The 22,988-nt window shown below is 45.7% G+C and overlaps 1 protein-coding gene across 39 annotated transcripts in view; it reads right to left on the bottom strand.

The window, feature by feature from the left end:
• LOC137335779 (calcium/calmodulin-dependent protein kinase type II subunit beta) overlaps positions 1–22,988 on the bottom strand; it is a 233,461-nt gene that overhangs the window by 94,762 nt on the left and 115,711 nt on the right. For 26 of the 39 annotated variants that reach the window (XM_068001138.1, XM_068001148.1, XM_068001155.1 and 23 more), the window contains exons 5-7: positions 21,014–21,079; positions 9,638–9,710; positions 1,196–1,298 (exon numbers count right to left, since the gene is read on the bottom strand). In XM_068001138.1, coding sequence (XP_067857239.1) covers positions 1,196–1,298; positions 9,638–9,710; positions 21,014–21,079 — 242 coding nt within the window. Of the gene's footprint in view, positions 1–1,195; positions 1,299–6,080; positions 6,154–9,637; positions 9,711–21,013; positions 21,080–22,988 lie in introns of those variants that run through there. The other 13 variants (XM_068001139.1, XM_068001160.1, XM_068001175.1 and 10 more) reach the window with 2 other exon arrangements.

Here is a 22,988-nt window from a genome sequence, read left to right as displayed (position 1 = left end):
TCTATAAGATCGAAGCCTCAAGTATTAGTGCCAATCTTCTGCATTGGATTGAGAACTGGCTGAAAGCCCATCGGCAGAAAGTTATAGTCAATGGATTTGGATCTGCTTGGAGACCGGTCACCATTGCTGTCCCGCAGGGATCATGTTAGGACCGTTGCTGTTTACTATTTTTATTAACGATCTAGATGTAGATGTTGGGGGAATTGTGTGGGACAGGCTGGATTGACCAGTCGGTCTTTTCCTATCCGTCATTGTTTGTATGTATCACACCCGACCTAACTTGTTGGGCTGGGAACATCCAGTAAAAAGAACTTGCGTTTATATTGTACCGTTCACACCCTCAGGCTATCCCAAAAAGCTTCGGAGTGAATAAAATACTTTTTGCAGTATAGTCGCTGTTCTGGAGTGAGGCTTGAACCCACAACCTCCTGACTCAAGATGCGAACGTGCCACCACTGAGCCAAAGCTGACACGTTATCCGAGAGAATCCTGGACCACAAGACAGGGGAATGGAGCAGTGGAGTCAGCAGGTACACCTGCAACATCGGGAGCCAGTCGACGGGATCTGGGATCCAACGGGAGGTATGGAGCGTGAGCAACCAGCCCAGGTTCACACTTGGGAGGGGCAAGGTGGTAGAACTGCAGTTTTATCGGCATTGTTAGAAGATCCTGTGGCACTATTCGAGGGAGACCAGGTCGTTCTCCTTGTACGCGACTGGTAAGGAAGGCTCAGGCTAACAGAAGGATTGACACATTGGATGGATGGAATGAGAGCTGGCTTCACAGCGGATGACAGAGGCTGGTGACGAATGAAAAATGCTTTGCCAGTAAGTGGTGGAATTCCACAGGAATCTATTGTCATAACTCAGCTGTTTACCCAGGACTCGTTAACGCTTTGCGCAAAGTACATTTTAAACAACTCCCAAGACAAAAAAAGCCAATCTGCCCTGCGTTCCTGTCGGCAGCCCGGCTCCTCCCTCGATTCTGAACTTCAGTAAGAACAGACAGCTTCCATTTCAACTCTCGTTATTACACAACTCCATGATCTAAAACGTTGAGGACGATGAACTGCTTTTGCCACCTACGCCTAGTAATGAATCTAAGCGACATTAGGCACGATTACAGCAAGATGTCAAGTCAAAATGCAACGCCGAATGTCTGAAAAAGTAAGGTAAAAAGGAGTTGCATTACTCACCAAACCATGCCTGTTGTTCTCCTTGAACTTCAATGGCCAGACCGAAGTCAGCTAGTTTCACTGCCGCTCCTTTGCATTTGCTGGCTAGGAGTAAATTTTCAGGCTTCGGGGTGTGGTTGTTGGTGGAAGGAAAATCGCCATCGTTATGCAACAGAATTCACAAAAAGATAGGAACAGTCTCTTGCTCAACAAGTCAATAAGCGCCTTATAGCCTCATGAAGTTCCCTTTTATTGGAAGGAAAGAGCGCAGAGAGCTCGTGCGGCAATGCGAGGCTGCATTGCACAATGGGATTCCCCCACACTCTACCGGTCTCCATCGTTATTGCCATGGAGAGGGGCCCCAATAGGAAAAGGCACCTACTTGGAATTCAAGTCGCACATAGGCTGTGCCAAATCTCTAAAATGGAATGTTCAGAATGTCTTTAGGTTGAGGGGTAGCGAGTCAGCCCACTGCTGGTGCTTGTCTCGGGGTGGCGGGGGCACGGGAGAAACAAAATCTTTATACACCACCCTGAAGGTTCAGGAAACAAGTCTCCACGGACCAGGAATATCCCGAGCTCGATCGCTAGCCGGTCACTGCAGACTCCGAAGAGGGAAAAAAACATCATTCAGGGATTCTCATCCCTTATTGCTGCCCATTTGTCTCTATGGAAAGCAAGCCGGCCAGGTGAACAGAGGGTTGGGAAGGTTCTGGTGCCCCTCGACAGCACTGGCTGTCGGCCTTGCAGAGAGACCAGCCACACGGGTGGAGTTAATGGAGGGGGTGACCAGCATCTGTGAAACTGTGTCCCGGCAGAGAGTCGTGCCTTCAGGACAAAGGGGTAGGTGGGCGGGGGGTTTAAAAATACATTTAAATATTCATCTGTCAAAAAAAAAGTATGATTTTTTTTGAATAGATAAATGTAATTAAATGCAGCCAAATAATGGAAGGCACAAGAAACCCTTAATGGTTCATTTCTCCAGCATGGGTGCCAGGTTGTGATCTGTTCAAAATACCTTTCAGCAGGTTTGCTCCCAGGCTTACAGGAAGCTGCTCAGTGGAGGGACAATACTTACTTACAGGGGGAACATAAGTCAGGGGTGAGTCATCTTGCACTCTTCTGGAAGCGGGGGGGGGGGGGGGGGGGAAGAGTCCTTAGAGCCTATGTATGTAGGGGGAGTCACTTTGTGCACTATGGTGGGGGGGTGGTCTTTACAGCCCATGTGTGGGGGGAGTCACACTGTGCACGACAGGAGGAGGGATGAGTCCTTACAGCCCGTGTATGGAGGGAGTCACACTGTGCACTGCAGGAGGGGGGATGAGTCCTTACAGCCCGTGTATGGAGGGAGTCACACTGTGCACTGCAGGAGGGGGGATGAGTCCTTACAGCCCGTGTATGGAGGGAGTCACACTGTGCACTTCAGGAGGGGGGATGAGTCCTTACAGCCCGTGTGTGGAGGGAGTCACACTGTGCACTGCGGGGGGTGGGCGGGGTGTATGAGTCCTTACAGCCCGTGTGTGGAGGGAGTCACACTGTGCACTGCAGGAGGGGGGATGAGTCCTTACAGCCCGTGTGTGGAGGGAGTCACACTGTGCACTGCAGGAGGGGAGGGGGGGGGGTGAGTCCTTACAGCCTGTGTGTGGAGGGAGTCACACTGTGCAACTTGGGGAGGGGTGGGGAATTCCTACGCCCTCTGGGGTGAGTTGCACCATGCCCCTCGGGAGGGGGTGGGGGTTAGAAAGACATATGTGTACTCTTGGGGGTGGGGGGTGGAATTCACACTATGCAACTCATGGGGAAGGGGCAAGTGATCTGTGGCGTCTGAGGGGGAGAGGAGTGTGGAACCACACAAAGCAGCCGGTTCAACAGCAGGAAAGTACCGGCCTTTGGAGGAAGTCGCTCACTGCGCTGTTTAAGTGGGAGCGTTGCTCTCAGGAAAAGAGGGAAGACAGTTAATTCATTGACAAATATAATGAGCGGCCCCAACGTTCATCAGAACTAAACCAAAGAAAAAGATTCTGTGGGATTGACTCAGCACAAAGGGACACATACATCTCAGTAAAAAACATAAAGTGGACTTGAGAGGCCCCCAAATCCTGGGCCTGAATTCTTCAGGTTTCAGGCAGCGGCTGCTTTGGGAGCTTTCACTGTTCGAGGGATCCCAGGTTTAACAGTTAGTTGCACTGTCCTGTGCACCGTGGTGAAATCACAAAGCTTGGAGATCTCTAAATGACTCCTAACATTTACACAGATCACTAAATATGGAAACGGCAAAATTTAACACACACGCACACAAGAGAAAACTTCTGTCAACACCTTGTGTGTGTTTTATACACACAAATATATATATATATATACACACACAACATTAATTTACTTTTCAAAACACAAAGTCTTATTTGCTATCTTCTTTTACTGCATAAAATATATAGAAATATATAAAAAACACTGTTGATATAAATGTGCAAAACCTAGGCATTAAAAATGAGGAAACACACTGTACGTTAAAAGCACACATTCCCATCTAATGCAGCCATGCTATTTCCAGCGCATCCCATTGACAGAACTTCCCAGCCAAAAGACACATGCAAGCAAGCCATGTTAGAGAGAGCTGGTAATTTTAACACAGGTTTCAGCCTTTGATCCAAACTGAAAATTGTTTTCCCCTCCACATCTCTCGCGACATTGTGTAGCTTCAATCATAGAATGTTACAGCACTGGAGGAGGCCATTCGGCCCATCCTGCCTGTGCCAGCTCTCTGAAAGAGCTATCCAATTAGTCTCACTCCCTCTGCTCCTTCCCCACAGCCTTGCAATCGACACTCTTGGTATGTCCAAAAGCTTGTTAACGGACTTTGCCTTTGTTCACAAATACCTTACTCCCCCACAAAAAAATTCTTGCTTGCCCGATGCTGCACTCCCGGCGAGAGGTTGGACAGGTGACCTGACCTGAGGCCTGTGCCCCTGATGTTCTAAAGCCAAATAGCAGATGGGCACCAGTGTCATGTGCAACTTGGGTACGGTGGTGTAGTGTTTATGTTACTGGACTAGTAATGCAGGGAACGTGAGTTCAAATCCCACCATGGGCAGTTTGAGAATTTTGAATTCAGTTTGAAAAACCTGGAAATAAAAAGCTGGTACCAGTAAAAGTGACAGTGAATCTGTCGGATTGCCTTAAAACCCATTGGTGCACTAATGTCCTTTAGGGAAGGAAATCTCCCGTCCTTACCCGGTCTGGCCTCTCTTTGGGACTCCAGTCTCGCAGCAACGTGGTTGACTCTGAACTGCAAGCCACTCAGTTGTATCAAACCGTGACCCAGGGTAACTAGGGATGGGCGATAAAATGCCAGCACAGCCTTGTTTTAAGTGCTGAGCGGTTGGAGCAGATCAGTCACCGAATCTCAGCCACAGACTGTAACTCAACTTAACATCCAGAGCACAGTGAATGATGGAATGTACAGATCTTGATATACTTTCATCTCACTCTCTGCTGCACTCCCCCTTCACTCAGACCATGTTTGTGTACCTCCCAGGTTGTCCTCTCTCTCAGTCTTCTGTTTCCAACCTCTGTCTTGTCAAATCTTTTTTTTTGTGTATTTATTTTGTCACTATAACTATGGCCATTGCTCTTGGGAACTTTCTAATCTTGTTCCTTCTAAGCTACAAACACAACATTTCACACTCCCTCCCTGTATCCTGATTGGAAATCAAGATTCATCAGACTTCTACTCTAACTCACTTTACTTTTTAACCTCCCTTTCAAAGCCCAAGCTTGCCATCACCCAGTCACTACTTTCCGATTTGCCTCCTTCTCCTTTTCCCACTTTCTTCAAGCTTGGTGCTGTCGTGCGCTGTGGGCCTCAGCCCTTCACTCAGGCTTATCAATTGAAGAGCATCTGTGTGGCAGAGCCTGTCTGGCATCGGCATGTGGCCAGGAACGACTGGGGAAATGGGTTCATACCCTTAACACAACAAAAAAAAATGTACAGGTGACTGTATTTAAATGTTATTCTCGAAGGTTGGCCCCCATGTCACTGCTTCCACTGTTTTTTAGGAGTGGATTCCCAAGACTCAGCCGCTGTTCCTTTTATGACCGTGACCTCCACCACCTAGAAGGACAAGGGCAACAGGTGCACGGGAACACCACCACCTCCAAGTTCCCCTCCAAGTCATACACCAACCTGACTTGGGACATCTATCGGCCGTTCCTTTGTGGTCACTGGGTCAAAATCGTGAAGCTCCCTACCCAACAGCACTGTGGGAGCGTCTTCACCTCACAGACTGCAACGGTTCAAGGCGGCGGCTCACCACCACCTTCTCAAGGGGCAACCAGGGATGGGCAATAAATGTTGGCCTTGCCAGTGATGCCTCCATCCCGAAAACAAGTCAAAACAAATCCCAGGCCGCAGTGCCCACACAGCTGGAGTTGTGGAATTGCCAGCCACCTAGATATTTTCCTCAGCTTCATAAAACTCGTAGCAAGGCACGTTCTGGGTTTCTCTCCGTCGATGCATTAAGTTTAGAAACAATTTGTTCCCGTGTGTCACTTCTGAATCAGTCACTAACCCCCTTTAAAGGTGAATTCCTGTGGAGAGCTGATTGTGCAACACAGCAATCCAATTTATGTGTCTAAATTGCCAACTTTACTCTCTGACAAAAGTTAGCAGGGGTTATCATCGGAATCTTTGCCAGAGTTTCAACCATGATATCTATCCCCTGCCCCATTCCTAAAATTCCAAAAAAGAAAAATCTGTCAAAGAAATGGAAGCCATGAGAAACTGCTGCGTGTTAAAATTACCATCTCAACAGAGCAGCAAAGAAATTGAAAACTGTTTTCCAGAAAAATGTAAAAGACACGACTTGCTAGGGTTACATTCGCGCCATCGTTACTACTGTAGAACTCACCTTTAGATCGCGATGGACAACACCCATCTGGTGGCAGTGCAGTACGGCCTCCAGGATCTGTTGAATGCAATGACTGCATGCAAACACCAGGGGGCGTGTTAGTTGCAGGTGAGTCTCACATGGCACAGACTGGCGCATTCTCAAAAACAAGTCTCAGTAAAAGGCCAGGCCAGGGCAAAGCAGGATTAACCTCAGGGGCTGGCTCAATCCAGCAGGAAAACCATAACAGAAGCGTTTTTTCCCCGTTTGACTGTTACTCATTGGTGGTGGTGGGGGGCAGGGGACGGGTGATAAAAATGTGTCATTCTGCTGTCACTGGAACTTCTTAACTTTTGCATTAAGCGGCCATCCTGTGAAGGCAGCTTTCAGCTTACATGGGATTTGTTTTAAATGGTGATCTGTACTTGAATTTTCACTGTTGTGCAGAAGAGTCTGGTGACCATAAGAGATAGGAGCAGGAGTAGGCCATTCGGCCCCTCGAGCCTGCTCTGCCATTTAATGAGATCATGGCTGATCTGATTTTCACCTCAACTCCACTTTCCCGCCCTTTCCCCATATCCTTTGACTCCCTTGCTGATCAAAAATTTGTCGAGCTCAGCCTTGAATGTATTCAATGATGGACAAAGCACAGTGATTTCTTTCCACACACGCACTGATTGTGTCACGTGTGTTGCTCCTGGACTGAGATTACGACCCGACAGCCATGCCTGCTCCCTAGCCTCTGTCCACCTCGCTTTCAAAAAAAATTATGTGAGAGTGGCAGGTGCACAAGAGGGAAAGGACACCCCACCCCCGGGCAATAGGGAAACAGGACTCATCTACCATCACCTCTCTTCGATAGGCCAGACCAAGCCAGGTATCCACCGCGCCAGTTTAAAGAGGCGGGAGTGTGAAGGGTCAAACGCAAGCACCTTGCTCGGATTCAAAAAACTGCCCCGCGTTTCCTCAAAAAGCAGCTTTCAGATTCAATCTGACCCGCGCCACGCCCTTCTGGCAAGGCCATAGCCGCTGATTTCGAAAAAAAAAATATGAAGCAGAACCCAAGTTAAGCGGCTAAGCACAGCCATAAATCATAATCACTGTATAAAGCCAGCATTGCGATTGGGACTTCTGGTGCAGAAGTTTAAGCATCTATCACCCAGCCTCAGTAGCTGCTCGCCTTAAGCTACAAGCTCTGCACTAGCCCCGGAGATCACTTGATACAAATTCAATTTGAAACTCGAGTTTGACGCACGTGTGTTTTTTTTAAAATAAAAAATTACTCTTCTGCTGCTGCCGTTCTCTGGCTGCCATAATGGTGATTTGAAGCGAATGCCATCAAATAGAGTGCAGTGCTGAACAGTATTAGATGGCTGTACAACAGCAGTGCAGTTTATGCACCTTTCACCCAAGGTTCCCATGGTCAATTTAAGGCCCAAAGAGTTCAATTCAATATCCCATTTAAGTCAAGTGTCATTAATAAAAAAAAAATTTTAACGAAAAATGTTTGAATTAAATAGCATGGCCATGATTTCACAATCACTTAAGAACAAAAGAAATAGGAGCAGGAGTAGGCCATATGGCCCCTCGAGCTTGTTCCACCTTCAGTCAGATCATAGCTGCTCTTCTACCTGAACTCCACTTTCCTGCCCTCTCCCCATATCCCTTGATTCCCTTTGAGTCCAAACATCCATCGATCTCAGTCTTGAACATATTCAACGACTGAGCATCCACAGCAATCTGGGGCAGAGAATTCCAAAGATTCACAAACCTCTGGGTGAAGAAATTTCACCATCTCTGTTACTACAAGAGACTAACTATTAATTTAACCCTATAAGCACCAAGTGTCCTTTGCAGAACGTGCAAACTGAACGGTCGCATGACACCACAGAACATTAATGTCCAAACAGCTGCAACATTCAACATTGTGCAAGGGAATCAATAAAGGTGCAGATCCAAAAAGGGCTTTTACTACACATCTTCATTTTTTTAAATTGGAAAAATCTGACCTGTGACCTAGTGGACTAAGAGACAGAACCTTGGTGGTTGTTTGGGAATTGCATCTTTTCTTTTGTGAACAGGGCCCAAACCAAAGACGATCCACTGAGAAGATTGTAACTGTTCTGAGCACTTGCCCAGTTCCCCGTGAGTGAGAACCAGCAGAGCACCCAGGTGATGTTAGGGACACGCGATGAAGGACAGCCGGTCTTCATCGGTCAGTGGGAGCTCACCTGAAAACAAGTCCACTTCGGACACTGGTTTTCAACAGGTAAGAGCGTCATCAGATCTTCAGTACCGATTGCTCGTCACGCTGACCCTTGGGAGTACTGATTCATCCTCGGGAGTTGTGCGAAAAGAAAAAAACTGAACCCAAAAATCTAATGCAATGATACCCAATAAAAGTGGAGTATCAGAAAAGTAAAAATACTGTTCTTAAAATGAACAATATTAACAGGAAAAAGAAAATCTGAATTTTTCAGGGAGGAGGGCGGGGAAGTGCAGCAAGTGCCACGGCCATCGTCGAAAGAGCTAACACTGCAAAAATCTTGTTGCAGCCTTTCCTGCAGCAATCCTACATACACAACTCTTGTCAGTTGAGTGGGGGTTAAACATCATTATTAACAGGGCAGGGCCGTAATATGTCGCATGCCATATCAGGGAACAATCGCACTTCAACAGTAGATAACTATCAGTGTGACAAATTTATTTTCTTTTGGCGATGGAAGTTTTCCCGCCCCTCTCCCAGTGCTGAGCTTGAGCAGGGACGCCGCCAATTCCATAATCCGTGAGACTGCAGGGAAATGTCAAGTGTTGGCCAACCCTAGCCGCCAGATCAAAAAAAAATCTGTGCCCTGCAGGCCGAGCCATTGTTGACCCCTCAGTGCCTGCTCACTTGGTACCAGTCGCTCGTTGGAATCCATGCTGCTGCAGCTGATAAGTAGGGGCAGAAGTGGTTATAAGCTCATGCTTGGCCCTGGCCACAAACCAGTCTGTGCTTCTCTCAAAGAACATTGTCAAGAGCAATAAAACATGACAGACTCGAGAAGGGAGGGGTGGTGGGGTGGGGGGGGGGGTGGGGGGGAGTGCAATCGTGCCCTTGAAGTCTCAAAGGCCATGAAGAGGGTACCGTTTTCAAACAATGTTTTTTTTTTGAAAAAAGAGGGCAGGTTGGGAGGGACATTCTGATTTCTGTTTCGAATACGCGCAGCAAGCTTTCACTGCATTAAGTTTTCTTTTTTTTGGACCTTGCAACACAAGGTGAGGGAAACATGGGGAATTGGGGAGAAGAATATCGCTGATTATTATTTTTTTTTTGTGTGATCGTTTTTCCTTTCGATTGTCTGTCACGGCCTATAACCCAAGAGACTTTTTGGAATGGTGGTGATAGCCATGCAAGTAGATCTTTTATATATAAAAAAAAAGGGAAAATAACGACACAAAGGAGGACAAACGGATAACGAGAGGCAGAATAAACTCTGCACCTGTAAACGTGACACGATTTTAGACTCAAGCGTATCATTATTTTAATTTTTTTTTGGTTCCGTTTTATTTTTCTGTAAATGTTAGAAAATACTGACCTTCAGGTCCCTGTGTACTATGTCATGTTGGTGAATATGATTAACACTGTCTAGAATCTGATGAATACAGTGACTGTAAAACAAAGCGGGACAAGGAAAGACAAGTGGGGGAGGTAAGGAGGAGGAGGAAGGGAAGGGGGGGGTAGAACCATAGGACTAGTGAATGTTGTGGAAGTGAAGAGGAGAACCGTCACAGAGGAGGAAGAAATGGACAGTTTTTTTGTTGACACAACAGACATTCACGTGGCACTAGAACCAGCGTCACATTATGTACGCAGGTGAATCACACTTCTTTCAGCTGCACGGTTAAGGAAAGACATAAATCAAGTAAGAGTACGAAGAGTATATAGTGGAACCATTTGAAGGTAATTTCTGACCAGTGTGACTCTCCAATTTTTATACAAGTAGCAAAAGCAGCTATCAACACTGTATCTTTAAAACCTGTTTGTCAAAGTGATTCAAGGCTCTGATACCAGGATCCTGGTTAGAATACCATTCTCCACCGACAGAGTAAATCCATCCAAGGTAGCCCGCTCCCAGAAGAGTTCACTGCCCCCTTAAAGTTACGCTCCTACCTAATTGTGCTTAAGTCTGTTTGCTGCTAATTTAACGGCTCATCTCCCCCCTTTTCAATCCCAAGTCGTGCAAACATAAAGGCCCCCAAACGGCTCACCTCCTCGTGTTACACGGTTGACAGGATGCGCGCCTGGAGGGGCGATTCCGTTCCTCGGTCGCGGAATGCCCGGGCTGGAGCCGAGGCTGGATGGGCGAGCTGGACGCAGCTCATCCTGAAGCGACGAGGGGACTCCACCATTGATCTCTCCTGCTTTGGTTTGACTGACTGCATAAAAAACAGGTACTGCCACAAAGGTGACAGGTGGGGCACTTTCCACCCCCACCCCCACCCCCCGGCTCCCCCCTTCCCCCGCCCTTTAACAACACTAGCTGGCATCCCATGGGGTTGCTCATGGGCTCTGATGGGTTGTGATTTTGAGCTACGAAAACTGGCCTTTCCCTTTTAGGCTACTGCTCAACAACTCCCTGTGGGAACCTAGGTCATTGCCGTTGCTCATAAATGCCTCAGGTGAATTAGAAGTCAGTCAGTTGCCTGACTTCCTTTCTGTTTTTTTTTAAGAAGATTGTTTTGTATCTGTATCGAAGACTGATGTCATTTAGTGAGACAAATTCACACCAGATTGAAGACATACGTACTGGAAGATCTCCTGTGGCATTGCTCGAGGAGTTGGGGATAGGCTGGTTTATCTCAATCGGGATGTTTATCAACAAAGTGTGACAGGAAGTCCACCATACACACAAGACTTTTAACTGTGGCACTGTGCACAGGGAGTCAGGACCATACCTTCAGGTGAAGGGTGGTTAGGGACCAGGGATAATAAGAACAGGGCACGCAGCCATAATCCAGTCCTCGTTTTCAAGTTATGCCTTATTTTTATATTCCCAATTCCTCTATAGCACCTTTCATGCCCTCAGGACGTCCCAAAGCACTTTACAGCTAATGAATTACTGTTGAACTGTAGTCACTATTGTGATGTAGGCAAACATGGCAGCCAATTTGTACAAAACAAGGTCCCACAAACAGCAAAGAGATAAATGGCAAGATAATCTGTTTTAGTGGCATTGGTTGAGGGATCGATATCGGCCAGGACACTGGGAGAACTCCTTCGCTATTCGAGTAATGCCGTGGGATCATCCATGTCCACCTGAGAGGGGGCATTGCCGACAGTACAGCACTTCCTCAGCACTGCACTGAAGGGTCAGCCTTGAATGGGGCTTGAACCCACAACATTCTGACTCAGAGGCAAGAGTGCTAACACTGCAGCAACTCTACTGGGGAAAGGGTATAATTACAGCGTGACAAGTTTACAAAGACAGTTTTCCATTCTAAATATGGACAGAGAAATTTATAATAGAACAAGTTGACGAGTGCATGCACATGTGAGATGCATACAGTATTACAGATCAAATTGAAGTTTTGTGTAGAGTGCTGAGAGGAACTGGCTAGATGGGCTACATTGTTTTTTTTCTGTTGCTATGTTAGAGGAAGAAACTGGATCAGAAGAGTTATTGAGCTCAGCTGAAGAAGGGATGTGAAATAATATCAGTGATGATGCTGTCCTTAATGCAGATGGAATTTAATAGAGGAATAAAAGACTTCACAACTATTTCTTCAATAAAAATTCCCATCTTCCTGCAGAAATCCTCATTTCCATGCAGTGTTTTTGGCCCCAAGAACTGTGTTGGGGTTATAACGTAATAAAACGGCCCAACTATCTCCACAGAGTCCAAAGGGCAACCCATTGACTCCTGAATGGTTTGCCTATCTAATCCCAACTCTTTCTTTCACATAAAGATAGCCCCTACCAATTGCAGGCAGCCTCATTTTTGCACAGTAGTTTTTTGGCCCCTTTTTCTGCCTAGCTGCTCAAGCCTTGTGGGTCCCGGGGGCAGCCCCAGAATCGGCCTTAAGCAACTCTACTGAGGCAGCATTTGGAGCAGCCTGGCAAGGTGGCCTTCTCTCGCCCCAGAACAAAAAAATACAACCAGCTGGGGATGCTGAAGTCCCGGCAGGCCTTACAATCAGGGGGGGGGGGGGGCTGGTAGGGAACCCTTGCTGAGTAATTCCTGTGCCCTCCCCCTGTTCTCTCGCCTGGAGACAAGGCAGCTTATTGTAGTCCTGTCACTCTGGCTGCGACGAGTTGAGTTGTGGAAGCTGTGGTTGAGGATTGGCTGAGCAGACTGCACTAAGACCCAACCCGCACAGGTTATCCTCACCCTCCAGAGCACCATGGGCAGTGGGAGAGAAGTCCGGAAATGGTGGATGCCCATCAGGCTTAAAATAATGGTCCAAAAAAAATAAAGGCAGCGTCTGTTAATGGGTCGTAGACACTGTGATTTAAAATAATGATGATGGGGGAATACTTTTTGTAAAACGTAATCCCTTTAGCCTTTCTATCACCGTCAATGTAAAACAACAGGCTATCTTGTTCTACTCTAATGATTATAATTAAATGCAATAATGGTGATAATTGCTAAGGATCACTGAGAGGCAGTTTTGAAAAGACCAAATTATACATTATTGTATTGGACCAGTGAGGATAACGACCTACTTGTTTTTAAACAAGGCTGTATTCCAAGGCTCTGCCAAGCAACACATAAAGTGGCCCTGTAGTCCTTGTACAAATTAAAAGTACAAGCCAATTATCATCACTGTTGAGCAGCCCACCTCCTTCGCCTCTAGCTCATCGCCAGCCGATAAGCCAAACGATTTGCAGCTTGGTCATGTGAACGGCCTTTCCTTGAACCCGTGAATAATTGCTTGGAAAAAGTTAAATAGTACAGTCACGGTCCGTAACCCATTGATTCATTCTGGCCCGGGTGCATCAGAACTACAGCGTGAGGAGGAGCTGTTCCTTACAGGGGGTTGTTCAAATGAAACAACCATTTAAACCTTCCCCAACACCAATGACGGTTTAAGGGAGCAAAGTGTAGCACAGGTTAACCTTACCCATTGGTAGCTGATATTTTTGACTGGATTCACCCCAGAAAGAAAGAACCATGCTCTGTCTGAGCTGCAACTATCCCTTATTTGGAGAGGAATAAACATTCACACTTTTCGGAAGGCAGCACACTGCCACAAAATGCCCAGTTGTACGACAGTAGTCAAGAGTGCAAGAGGATGAAAAGTCACCTCCTGAGCTGTGCTGGAAATTAAGATAAAGGTGCAGATTGAGGTTAACTGTCATGGGAGGGGACAGTGGACTTGACTGTTTATCACAACAAATCATCTTTCAACCAAACTATGTCATTGTACAAGTGACTGAAGACAACTCTCCTACTCCAGAGTCCAGAGCCAAGGGCCCACGGTAGGATACTGTCGTTGGCAGGTATTCAAAAATAAAAGAATAAGGAGCGATCATTTTAGCCGTCTGGCCACATATCAACTTAGAATCCAGTGCCAGAGCCTTCCTTCACTCGCAGAGGGAGATCCAGTCAAACAGGACTGTGAAGAACATCGGAGATGGACATGTGCGATTACAATGTCCGAACAATAACCAAACCCAGTCCTGCCACCTCCACAAACCCCAAATTCCACCTTGGGTTTGTGAAAAGTGTAAAGGTTCACGCCTCTCAATGCCGATTTGCTGCTTTTTTTTTCCAATCTCTGATCGAGGCCATCTTGCAAATTACTTTGATCAAATACAATAGTCAATTTTCTTATTTTTTTTAAATACATGAGTAACCATGTCCCAAACCTGGAGTAGCTCAGAAGAGGGTTTGGAAACACACAAATTTAAAGAAAGTCCAAGGGTCAGAAATTACCATACTCTTCCTCCCTAGTTCACTCACAATTAAAAAAGAAACTGTTCTGTTTAACAACTCAGATCTGAAGACATCAGAGACAAGAGGGGAAACAGGCACAGAAAACACTGTGAAGATGTGCAAACACAATAAAACGCACAAAGACACAGCTCGTAGATACACAAAGAATGAGATTTAAATTGCACAAGTAAATAAACAGCGAACATATGTTGTATCACTAGATTTTTGAATACCTAGACCAAAAGACCAAGAGCGAGAAAGAGAGAGAGAGAGAGAGACAGCCCAATCCCACGAGCTGACCAACATTCTGCAAGGTTTAATACAAATTAAGGGACCATCCACATTGTCAGTATTTGTTGTAAATAGAAATGTTACACGGAGCGATGTCCTCACTGTCCCTCCCCCCTCCCCAAAAGCAAATGGTAAAACATTGCCAATCGGGAGCATTTCTCAGTAATTCAGCAGTTGGCATTGGGTGAAAATAATGACTGTAGTGGACAGCCCCTTGTGCAGTGATCCTGTTAACATAATTCACATTCGGTTTAATTTCTTTTCCCAGTGAAAATTAAACAGGCACACTGTGACCGAGGTCAGATAATCTCTTGCAGGTTTGCACTCCTCAATCTTAAGCAAACAATAGAATGCATACTTGAACAGAATGTACATTTAACGAGTGACCCTTCAGTAGAAAGCCATTAAAGGCGCCATAAATTCCAGACTGAAATCAGAGCTCGTGCAGCTTTTTATGCTTCTCTGATTCATAGAAAAAGCACACAGTACAATATCACTGAGACACGCCCTCGACCAAACTTTATGTTCCCTATGATTCCCAAAGGGAACATTACAATACGGGGGTGATTGTATTTTTCATCTTTGCAAAGTGTTATTTAAGCATAAATGGAAAATGCTGACAGTCTCATTCTGCGACCATGTAATGTAATGCCTTTAATTATATTGAATTCTGACGGGCAGTTACAGACTCCCTAGAGCTTACAGAAGAGGGAATGGCACCACTCTGTACAACTGTCGTCTGATAGGTCCTTTCTTGTCTCTAACTCCTCTCCATCACAAACTTATCAGTACTGGATGCATCTCTGAACTTCCCCCTCTTGTTCCGAGAGTGCAAATATGCCATGCTGCGGGCTCCTCCTCTTCTTCTCCACAACCTCACTTATGTGAAAATCGAGACCCTGCCACTCAAAATTGTGAAATGTCTTATAGGACCAGGATAATGTTTTAGGACTCGGAGTGGAGTGTGGGATAGCATTCTGTGGATGTGTGTTGATCATGGTCAGAGTATGTGTACAACTCTTGCAGTGTTTGTGCAGTATTTATTAAATGCTGTTCAACGAATTTGTATTTGTATCCGTGCATTGTCCTGGGAATCTTCAATTGCTTCAATTTGACATGCCCATATCCCTCAGCATTCCCTTCCTCCTCTGATCTGCAGGCTTTCAGAACCCAAGTTTTAACTACAGCTAACCACTACTCGATTTATCTTGTCCGGCCTTGCACTGGTTGTGACCTAGAGGCCTCGGCCCCTAACCTTCGATTTCTCAATTTAAAAAAACAGATCCCATCATTTTTACTTGATAAATTTGGGTCACTGAAGTTGAGGGAGAAGCAAAGGAAACAATGGCGTCACAAAGCTTACCACTGAGAAACGCAACACAAAGTCTGAAGAAGTTCATACCATCTCAGAATGATGCTAGTTCCTGCATGCTAACTGAAGTGGGTGCCCATCATACCTGTAAGTTCTTTAGTCTTGTGGGAGGTGAAAGATATTGCAATGACCTTTGAGTAGGAGTTGTTTTCCTTCAAGTTATTATTAAGAAAACAGTGGTGACCTTGCAAGTGATTCACTTTTTTTGTGGAAAACATTTACTTTTTTTCAGCTGTAGTCCATAATCTAAATTTTAGCTCTCTCTGAAAAAATAGATCTCGTGGCTAGGTCTTGGTAAATATTTTTCCTCTTCTACAACCGACTTTTAAATTTCTTTTTCCCCTCTTTCCGCTCTCTTTCCTGAGGAAAAGGGCCGAGCGGACAGGCCCAGGCCTTGTTTTCAAAGCTGTTCTGTAGCTGGCCATAGGCAGAGCGGCCTCTATTTTATTGATTACCCAAGGCCTCGAATTCAGGGCACCACCACACTCAAAAAAAAGAATGGGAGAGAAGACAAAATAAGACTGGGTTTTAATAGCCTGCAGACTGTAGGAGGAAGGGAAGGCTGGGAGAGAGGCAAGATGTTCCCCAGTCATGAGGTTCCAGAAAAGACTGAGTTGGAGACAGTGCAACAAATCTCGAGTACAACACAATGGGAATGCAGGGGTTGAAAAGCATCTACATATTTAGAGTCCAAAGCTCTGGAATTCCCTCCTTAAACCTTTCCACCTCTCCCTCCACCTTTAAGAGGCTCCTTAAAACCTAACTCCGTGAGACGCTCCTTAAAACCCACTAAGCTTTTGGTCACCAATATCTCCTTATGTGGCTCGGTGTCAAATTTTGTTTGATAATGCCCGTTGCGAAGCGCCTTGGGACGTTTTACTCCGTTAAACGTGAGGTGAGAGTGACTGCCCTTGACATCAAGGCAGCATTTGACCGAGTGTGGCACCAAGGAGCCCTAGGAAAATTGAAGTCAATGGGCATCAGGGGGATTGTTGGAAGCCAACCATCTCAGCCCCAGGACATTGCTGCAGGAGTTGCTCAGGGCAGTGTCCGAGGCCAAAGCATCTTCAGCTGCTTCATCAATGACCTTCCCTCCATCATAAAGTCAGAAATGGCGATGTTCGCTGATGATTGTACTGTGTTCAGTTCCATTCGCAACCCCTCAGATAATGAAGCAGTCCGTGCCCGCATGCAGCAAGACCTGGACAACATCCAGGCTTGGGCTGATAAGTGGCAAGTAACATCCGCGCCAGACAATGACCATCTCCAACAAGAGAGAGTCTAACCACCTCCCCTTGACATTCAGCGGCATTACCATCGCCGAATCCCCCACCATCAACATCCTGGGGGTCACCATTGACCAGAAACTTAACTGGACTAACCACATTAATACTGTGGCCACAAGAGCAGATCAGAGGCTGGGTATTCTGCGGCGAGTGACTCACCTCCTGACTCCCCAAAGCCTTTCCACCATCTACAAGGCACAAGTCAGGAGTGTGATGGAATACTCTCCACTTGCCTGGATGAGTGCAGCTCCAACAACACTCAAGAAGCTCCACACCATCCAGGACAAAGCAGCCCGCTTGATTGGCAACCCATCCGCCACCCTAAACATTCACTCCCTTCACCACCGGCGCACAGTGGTTGCAGTGTGTATCACCTACAGGATGTAGCATCTCGCCAAGGCTTCTTCGACAGCACCTCCCAAACCCGCAACTTCTACCACCTAAAAGGACACAGGCAGCAGGCACATGGGAACAACAACACCTGCACATTTTCCTCCAAGTCACACACCATCCCGACTTGGAAATATGTCGCCGTTCCTTCATCGTCGCTGGGTCAAAATCCTGGAACTCCCTACTTAACAGCACTGTGGGAGAACCTTCACTGCACGGACTGCAGCGGTTCAAGAAGGCAGCTTATCACCACCTTCTCGAGGGCAATTAGGGATGGGCAATAAATGCCGGCCTTGCCAGCGACGCCCACATCCAGTGAACGAATAAAAAAAAATAAATGCAAGTTGTTGTTGTTGGGACGACCAAGAAAGGAGCAATGACCAGGACACTCCAATAAAATGGAGGGAGGTATTAATGTGGAGACCAATAGCCCATGGGATACAGGGAAATGTGGCGAATTGGATCCAAAATTGGCTCAGTAACAGGAAACAAAGGGTAAAAGTTGATGGATGTCTTTGCGAATGGAAATCCGTTTCCAGTGGTGTGCCACAAGGCTCAGTGTTGGGTCCCTTGCTGTTTGTGGTATATATTAATGATTTGGACTTGAATGTAGGGGGTATGATTGGCAAATTTGCAGACGACACAAAAATTGGCCGTATAGTTAATACTGAAGAGGATAGCTGTAGGCTCCAAGAAGATATCAATGGGTCGGTGGAGTGGGTGGAAAAGTGGCAAATGGAGTTCAACCCGGAGAAGTGTGAGGTAATACACTTAGGGCAAACAGTAAAAGGGAATATATTGCGAGGGGTAGAGGAAGTGAGAGACCTTGAAGTGCATGTGTACAAGTCCCCGAAGGTGGCAGTACAGGTAGATAAGGTTGTGAAGAAGGCATATGGAATGCTCTCCGTTATTAGCCGAGGTATCGAATACAAAAGCAGGGATGTAATGATGGAACTGTATAAAACACTGGTCAGGCCACTGCTGGAATATTGTGCGCAGTTCTGGTCACCACATTACAGGTAGGATGTAATTGCTCTGGAGAGAGTGCAGAGAAGATTTACAAGAATGTTGCCAGGGCTTGAAAATTGCAGCTACGAGGAGAGATTGGAAAGGCTGGGGTTGTTTTCCTTGGAGCGGAGGATGCTGAGGGGAGACTTAATTGAGGTGTACAAAATTATGAGGGGCCTAGATAGAGTAGACAGGAAGTACCTGTTTCTCCTAGCGGAGAGTTCAAGAACTAGAGGACATAGATTTCAGCTGATTGGCAGAAGAATTAGAGAGGACATGAGGAAAAACTTTTTTACCCAGAGGGTGGTGGGTGTATGGAATTCGCTGCCCGAATTGGTGGTAGAGGCAGGGACCCTCAACTCTTAACAAGTAACTGGACCTGCACCTAAAGTGCTGTAAGCTGCAGTGCTATGGACCTGGCGCTGGAAGGTGGGATTCGAATGGGCACTTGGTTGTTCTTTGAGCCGGCACAGACATGATGGGCCGAATGGCTCCCAGCTGTGCTGTATCTTTTTTATGGTTCTATGGATGGAATGGAGGTTAAAGGTGAAACATGTTGAATGACTTGTTCTCCAACTTTCCATCCTGGGAGGAAGCACAATGCCATTCTCTGATGGCTCACCTGCTTTCAGGAAGGATTCTCCCACGTGGAGCATTTTGCACCTTTATTTTTCACAACCGATCAACAGATCAGGCAGGCACCACCTATAACTTTCAGACCCACCTGTCAAAAATATACGCAGGAAGCAAACGCGGATTCAGCTTCGGTCCTGCCACTACTTGGCCAAGTGGATCACAATTCCAAAAGACCCCTCTCTCTCCCTCCCTTGGGTCTTAACACTGTGTGTTGTAACATGTTTTGGGAAATCAGAGAATTCTTTTCTTTCAATACTCAGCTTTGGATTTTTTTTTGTTTAAAGTCAGCAACAAAAATATTACATATTTACTTCAACTTCCTCAACAGGACCCTACAGTATCCTGTACTTCGAATTGTGACCTGACATTTAGTGCATGACAATTCTGCCCTCCCCAGCACCCCCACCATGGCCTGTTGTGCCTTTGTCTAACTCGCGTTTTAACAGGATCACTGCTGTATGACAAAGATCATCACAAAAGAAAGTGTGCCTTGTTCCACAGACACCATGGCTATTTCCTGCCTCCAATTCTCGACTTGGTTTTGTTAGAATTAAACATTTTTGCCTGTATTGTGGGAGATTGGAGGGCGGTGGGGGGGGCGGAGGGGGAGAATAACTATTCAGCACTGTATAATGACACGACACTTCACCAATATTCTGGATTCAGTGTGTACGAGGAATTGATCTCATAAGTCATCACTACACCGCTGTTGGTTTTTGAAGCTGAATGCTAGATTTTACCTTAATCCCCTCCTCTTATTCTCCCAAATAAAACTCCTGTACTTTTCATTATGCTATTGGCCACAGTGTGCTGCAAGACCTCAAGATTAGTGTGGCATACAAGGCTGTTTGAATTACGTGACTCATTAGGTGGCTGAAGGCAGACAAATTCCTCACGGTGTTAGCAAATCAGATCTGTTGTGATGATCAGTATTATACGCTCAGGGCGAGGAATATAACTCGAGGTGTGAATCATCTTGTTTACATCATGGTGTCCTGTGGGGATGTGAAAGCCGGGTTAAATTGTTTCATTTGCAGCTCAGTGATGGGATGGAGCCCCAAGTGGTGGGTAGTCGTTGACCTTATTGGCACCATCTCCAACTGACATAACACTGGCTGACTGACGAGAACTGGAAAGTATTGGTCAATCAGGTCACCTGGCTGTACTCTGGATAAGGGCTCAGTAACCAAGGGAACCTCCCACCAGGTTAACTGAGAACCAACAGCGATGACATTTGGTTTGTTCCATTTTCCCAGTGGTGGAGGACAGCAGGAAGGTAGAGGCCAGGTCTGGAGTGGAAGGGTTGGAAGAGGCAAAAGAAACAGGAGGACCAATTGGGAGTTCCAATAGAGTTATCGTTGGGATTGACTACTGACACAAATCAGTGGGATACTTGAGAACTGCTGATACAACATAAGGTGAAAGAAGCACTTTGCTTAATGAAATCTCACATAATCCAGTCTTGTGGATCCTTTCTGTTAATTTTTGCATCTACCGGTGCATTGATTGTGGGTTAACGGCTAACCGATGACAGATTTGGGACTGGGGCCCATTGCTGATGCTCAAAATGCACACTTACTGATCTCAAACCAAGGCGAGCAATGAGCAGGCAGAGTGCAGCCAGGAGATGAAAGTTTCTCTTGCACATGCACAGTGTTGTGGAGGTGTCATATAGGGGTGAATTTTGACTTTCACCGGATTGGCCGCCCGTTTTACACCACGCCTGATTTTCGTTTCCATCGGGCGGAGTATCTGCTTCCTTCTGGAGGTAACAGTGTAAATTCGGCCCATGGTGCGTATGACCGGTGAGGTCAAGGTGTTTTATATCTATTTTGAGTGTCGGCCACAAGTTGTATTCCCACAAAGCAGTAGTGAGAAGGAGGTTTGGCCAATTGCAAAATTACCTTTTTGGAACAGCCAGGCAGAACATCTCTCAGTTGTGTACTAAATAGCCAAGATGTCTGATGTACCAAGACATAAGGGTCACTTAGGCGCAACCCGAGGACTCTACTTATAGTCATTGGCTGAAAAGTGACTGATGAAACAGCTTACCTTGCATCTGCTTCACTGTAATATTCTCGGGCTACAATGTCTTCAAACAGTTCACCCCCAGTAACCCTGCATGAGAAGAAGAGTCATTAAGCATGTATGAAGACAGGGCACTTCTTAATTATTCATGCTTTTACATCTTTCTTGCTGCATTTCTATCTTTGAGATTCCTACGGCCACCTTCAGCCATGATATTTTACTCCTCTTCTTACAACGGACTTGACTTTAGGCTTTTGATGAAAACTGTTCTCTTGTTCACAGCAAGACTAGTTTCCGTAGTAGACCAAGTTTCTTACGATGCAAAATTTTAGTCTTTGTTCTCTTACCCACGTCTTTTCCTTCCTAAAACAAACATTTCTTCACAGCAGTTTTCTCAACACCTTAATAGACAAAGTGACAACTGATGGACTTCCTTTGCATTTTTCCCCAACATTCACGTCTCATCATGACTACATTAACATTAAGCTCCTTCACCCACCCAAGTAACTTTATCTTATTCATGTCTCAGCACAAAGCATGTCCCATTATTAGCTGTCCGTTGCCCCTCTTCCAATTTGAATGTTACTTTTAAAACCATAAAATAAATACAGAAGTTTCTGTTTCTGTCATAGAACCGTACCGTGTTTCTTGATGTATTTCCTCCCTTCAGGCCCCACTGTTGGTTCCCACGATTACAGTTCCCTCCTCTTTCCACAACGGCCTATTACAAAAAACTTTTCCTCACTCACTATATCTTGAACTCCCTCCCTATTTTGAGTTAGACCTTGATGTGCCCAATGGTCAATTCTTCAGTTGAAGATTTGGGCATTAACGCCATTGGAATTAGGCTCATTGAAGGTTTATACATAAACACAAGAGTTTTATGAAATTCCTTTGTCTGTTATATTAATGGAGGTGTTTACCCATTTATTAAAATTGCTTGTTCATACGCTGATATCCCAAGACCTTAATTTCAAGACATTGGGCCACTCTCACACTACTCTTTACTGACTAAGTTATTTACATTTGATTGGACTGATACACTGGTACTTCACATAATTTCAACTGCAAAATGGTTTATTTCCATTTCATAACCTCCTCAGTGGAAGTTAGACACAGAATCATTTGTGATAAGGTGTTTCATGGCCAGAAGACATTGTTCACTGTAAAAATGGTGACGAGCATGCAATGCTCAGATAGAGCTGAAGAGTTAGGAGCGTTGGGTTGGCTGTTGCAAAAGAACAAGACTTGGCAATGAAGCAGCAAAAGATTGATCAATGATTAAGTCCTTTACGGTCAGCTGAGTGATTGAATTGCTGGCGTAGCTTAAGTCAGTGACCAACACCTGTTCATCAGATTTTCTGAATTGTACCTTGCCCAGTTGTGCTTTACTCAAGAAACAATCAAAACACTCCATCTCACAAGAAAGACAGATCCAACAAAATTGCTTCTCAGTCAGTTCAAGTACATGTCTTTCACTGTTATAAATCGCAAGTAAACCCTTAGCTAAGTATTGTGTCCAATTCTGGGCACCACTTTAGGAAGGATGTCAAGGCCTTGGAGAGGGTGCAGAGGAGATTTACCAGAGTGATACCAGGGATGAGCAACTTCTGTTATGTGGAGAGACTAGAGAAGTTGGGATTGTTCTCCTTACAGCAGAGAAGTTTAAAGAGCGATTTAATAGAGGTGTTCAAAATCATGAAGGGTTTTGTTGGAGGAGATAGGGAGAAATAGTTTGCATTTGTGGGAGGGTCAGTAACCAGTCGACACCAGAGGAGATTTAAGATAATTGGCAAAAAAACCAGAGCAGAGATAAGGAGTTTTTTTTATGCAAGGAATTGTTATGATCTGGAACGTACTGCCTGAAGGGTGGTGGAAGCAGATTCAATAGTAACTCTCAAAAGGGAATTGGATATATACTTGAAGGGGAAAAAATTGCAAGGCTATGAGGAAAGTGCAGGGGAGTGGAACTAATTGGATAGATCTTTCAAAGAGCTGG

Source organism: Heptranchias perlo, chromosome 20 (assembly GCF_035084215.1).
Source record: "Heptranchias perlo isolate sHepPer1 chromosome 20, sHepPer1.hap1, whole genome shotgun sequence".
NCBI classification, from domain to species: domain Eukaryota; kingdom Metazoa; phylum Chordata; class Chondrichthyes; order Hexanchiformes; family Hexanchidae; genus Heptranchias; species Heptranchias perlo.
Note: the sequence above shows the minus strand (reverse complement) of the source record. Positions and strands in the feature narration are given on the sequence as shown.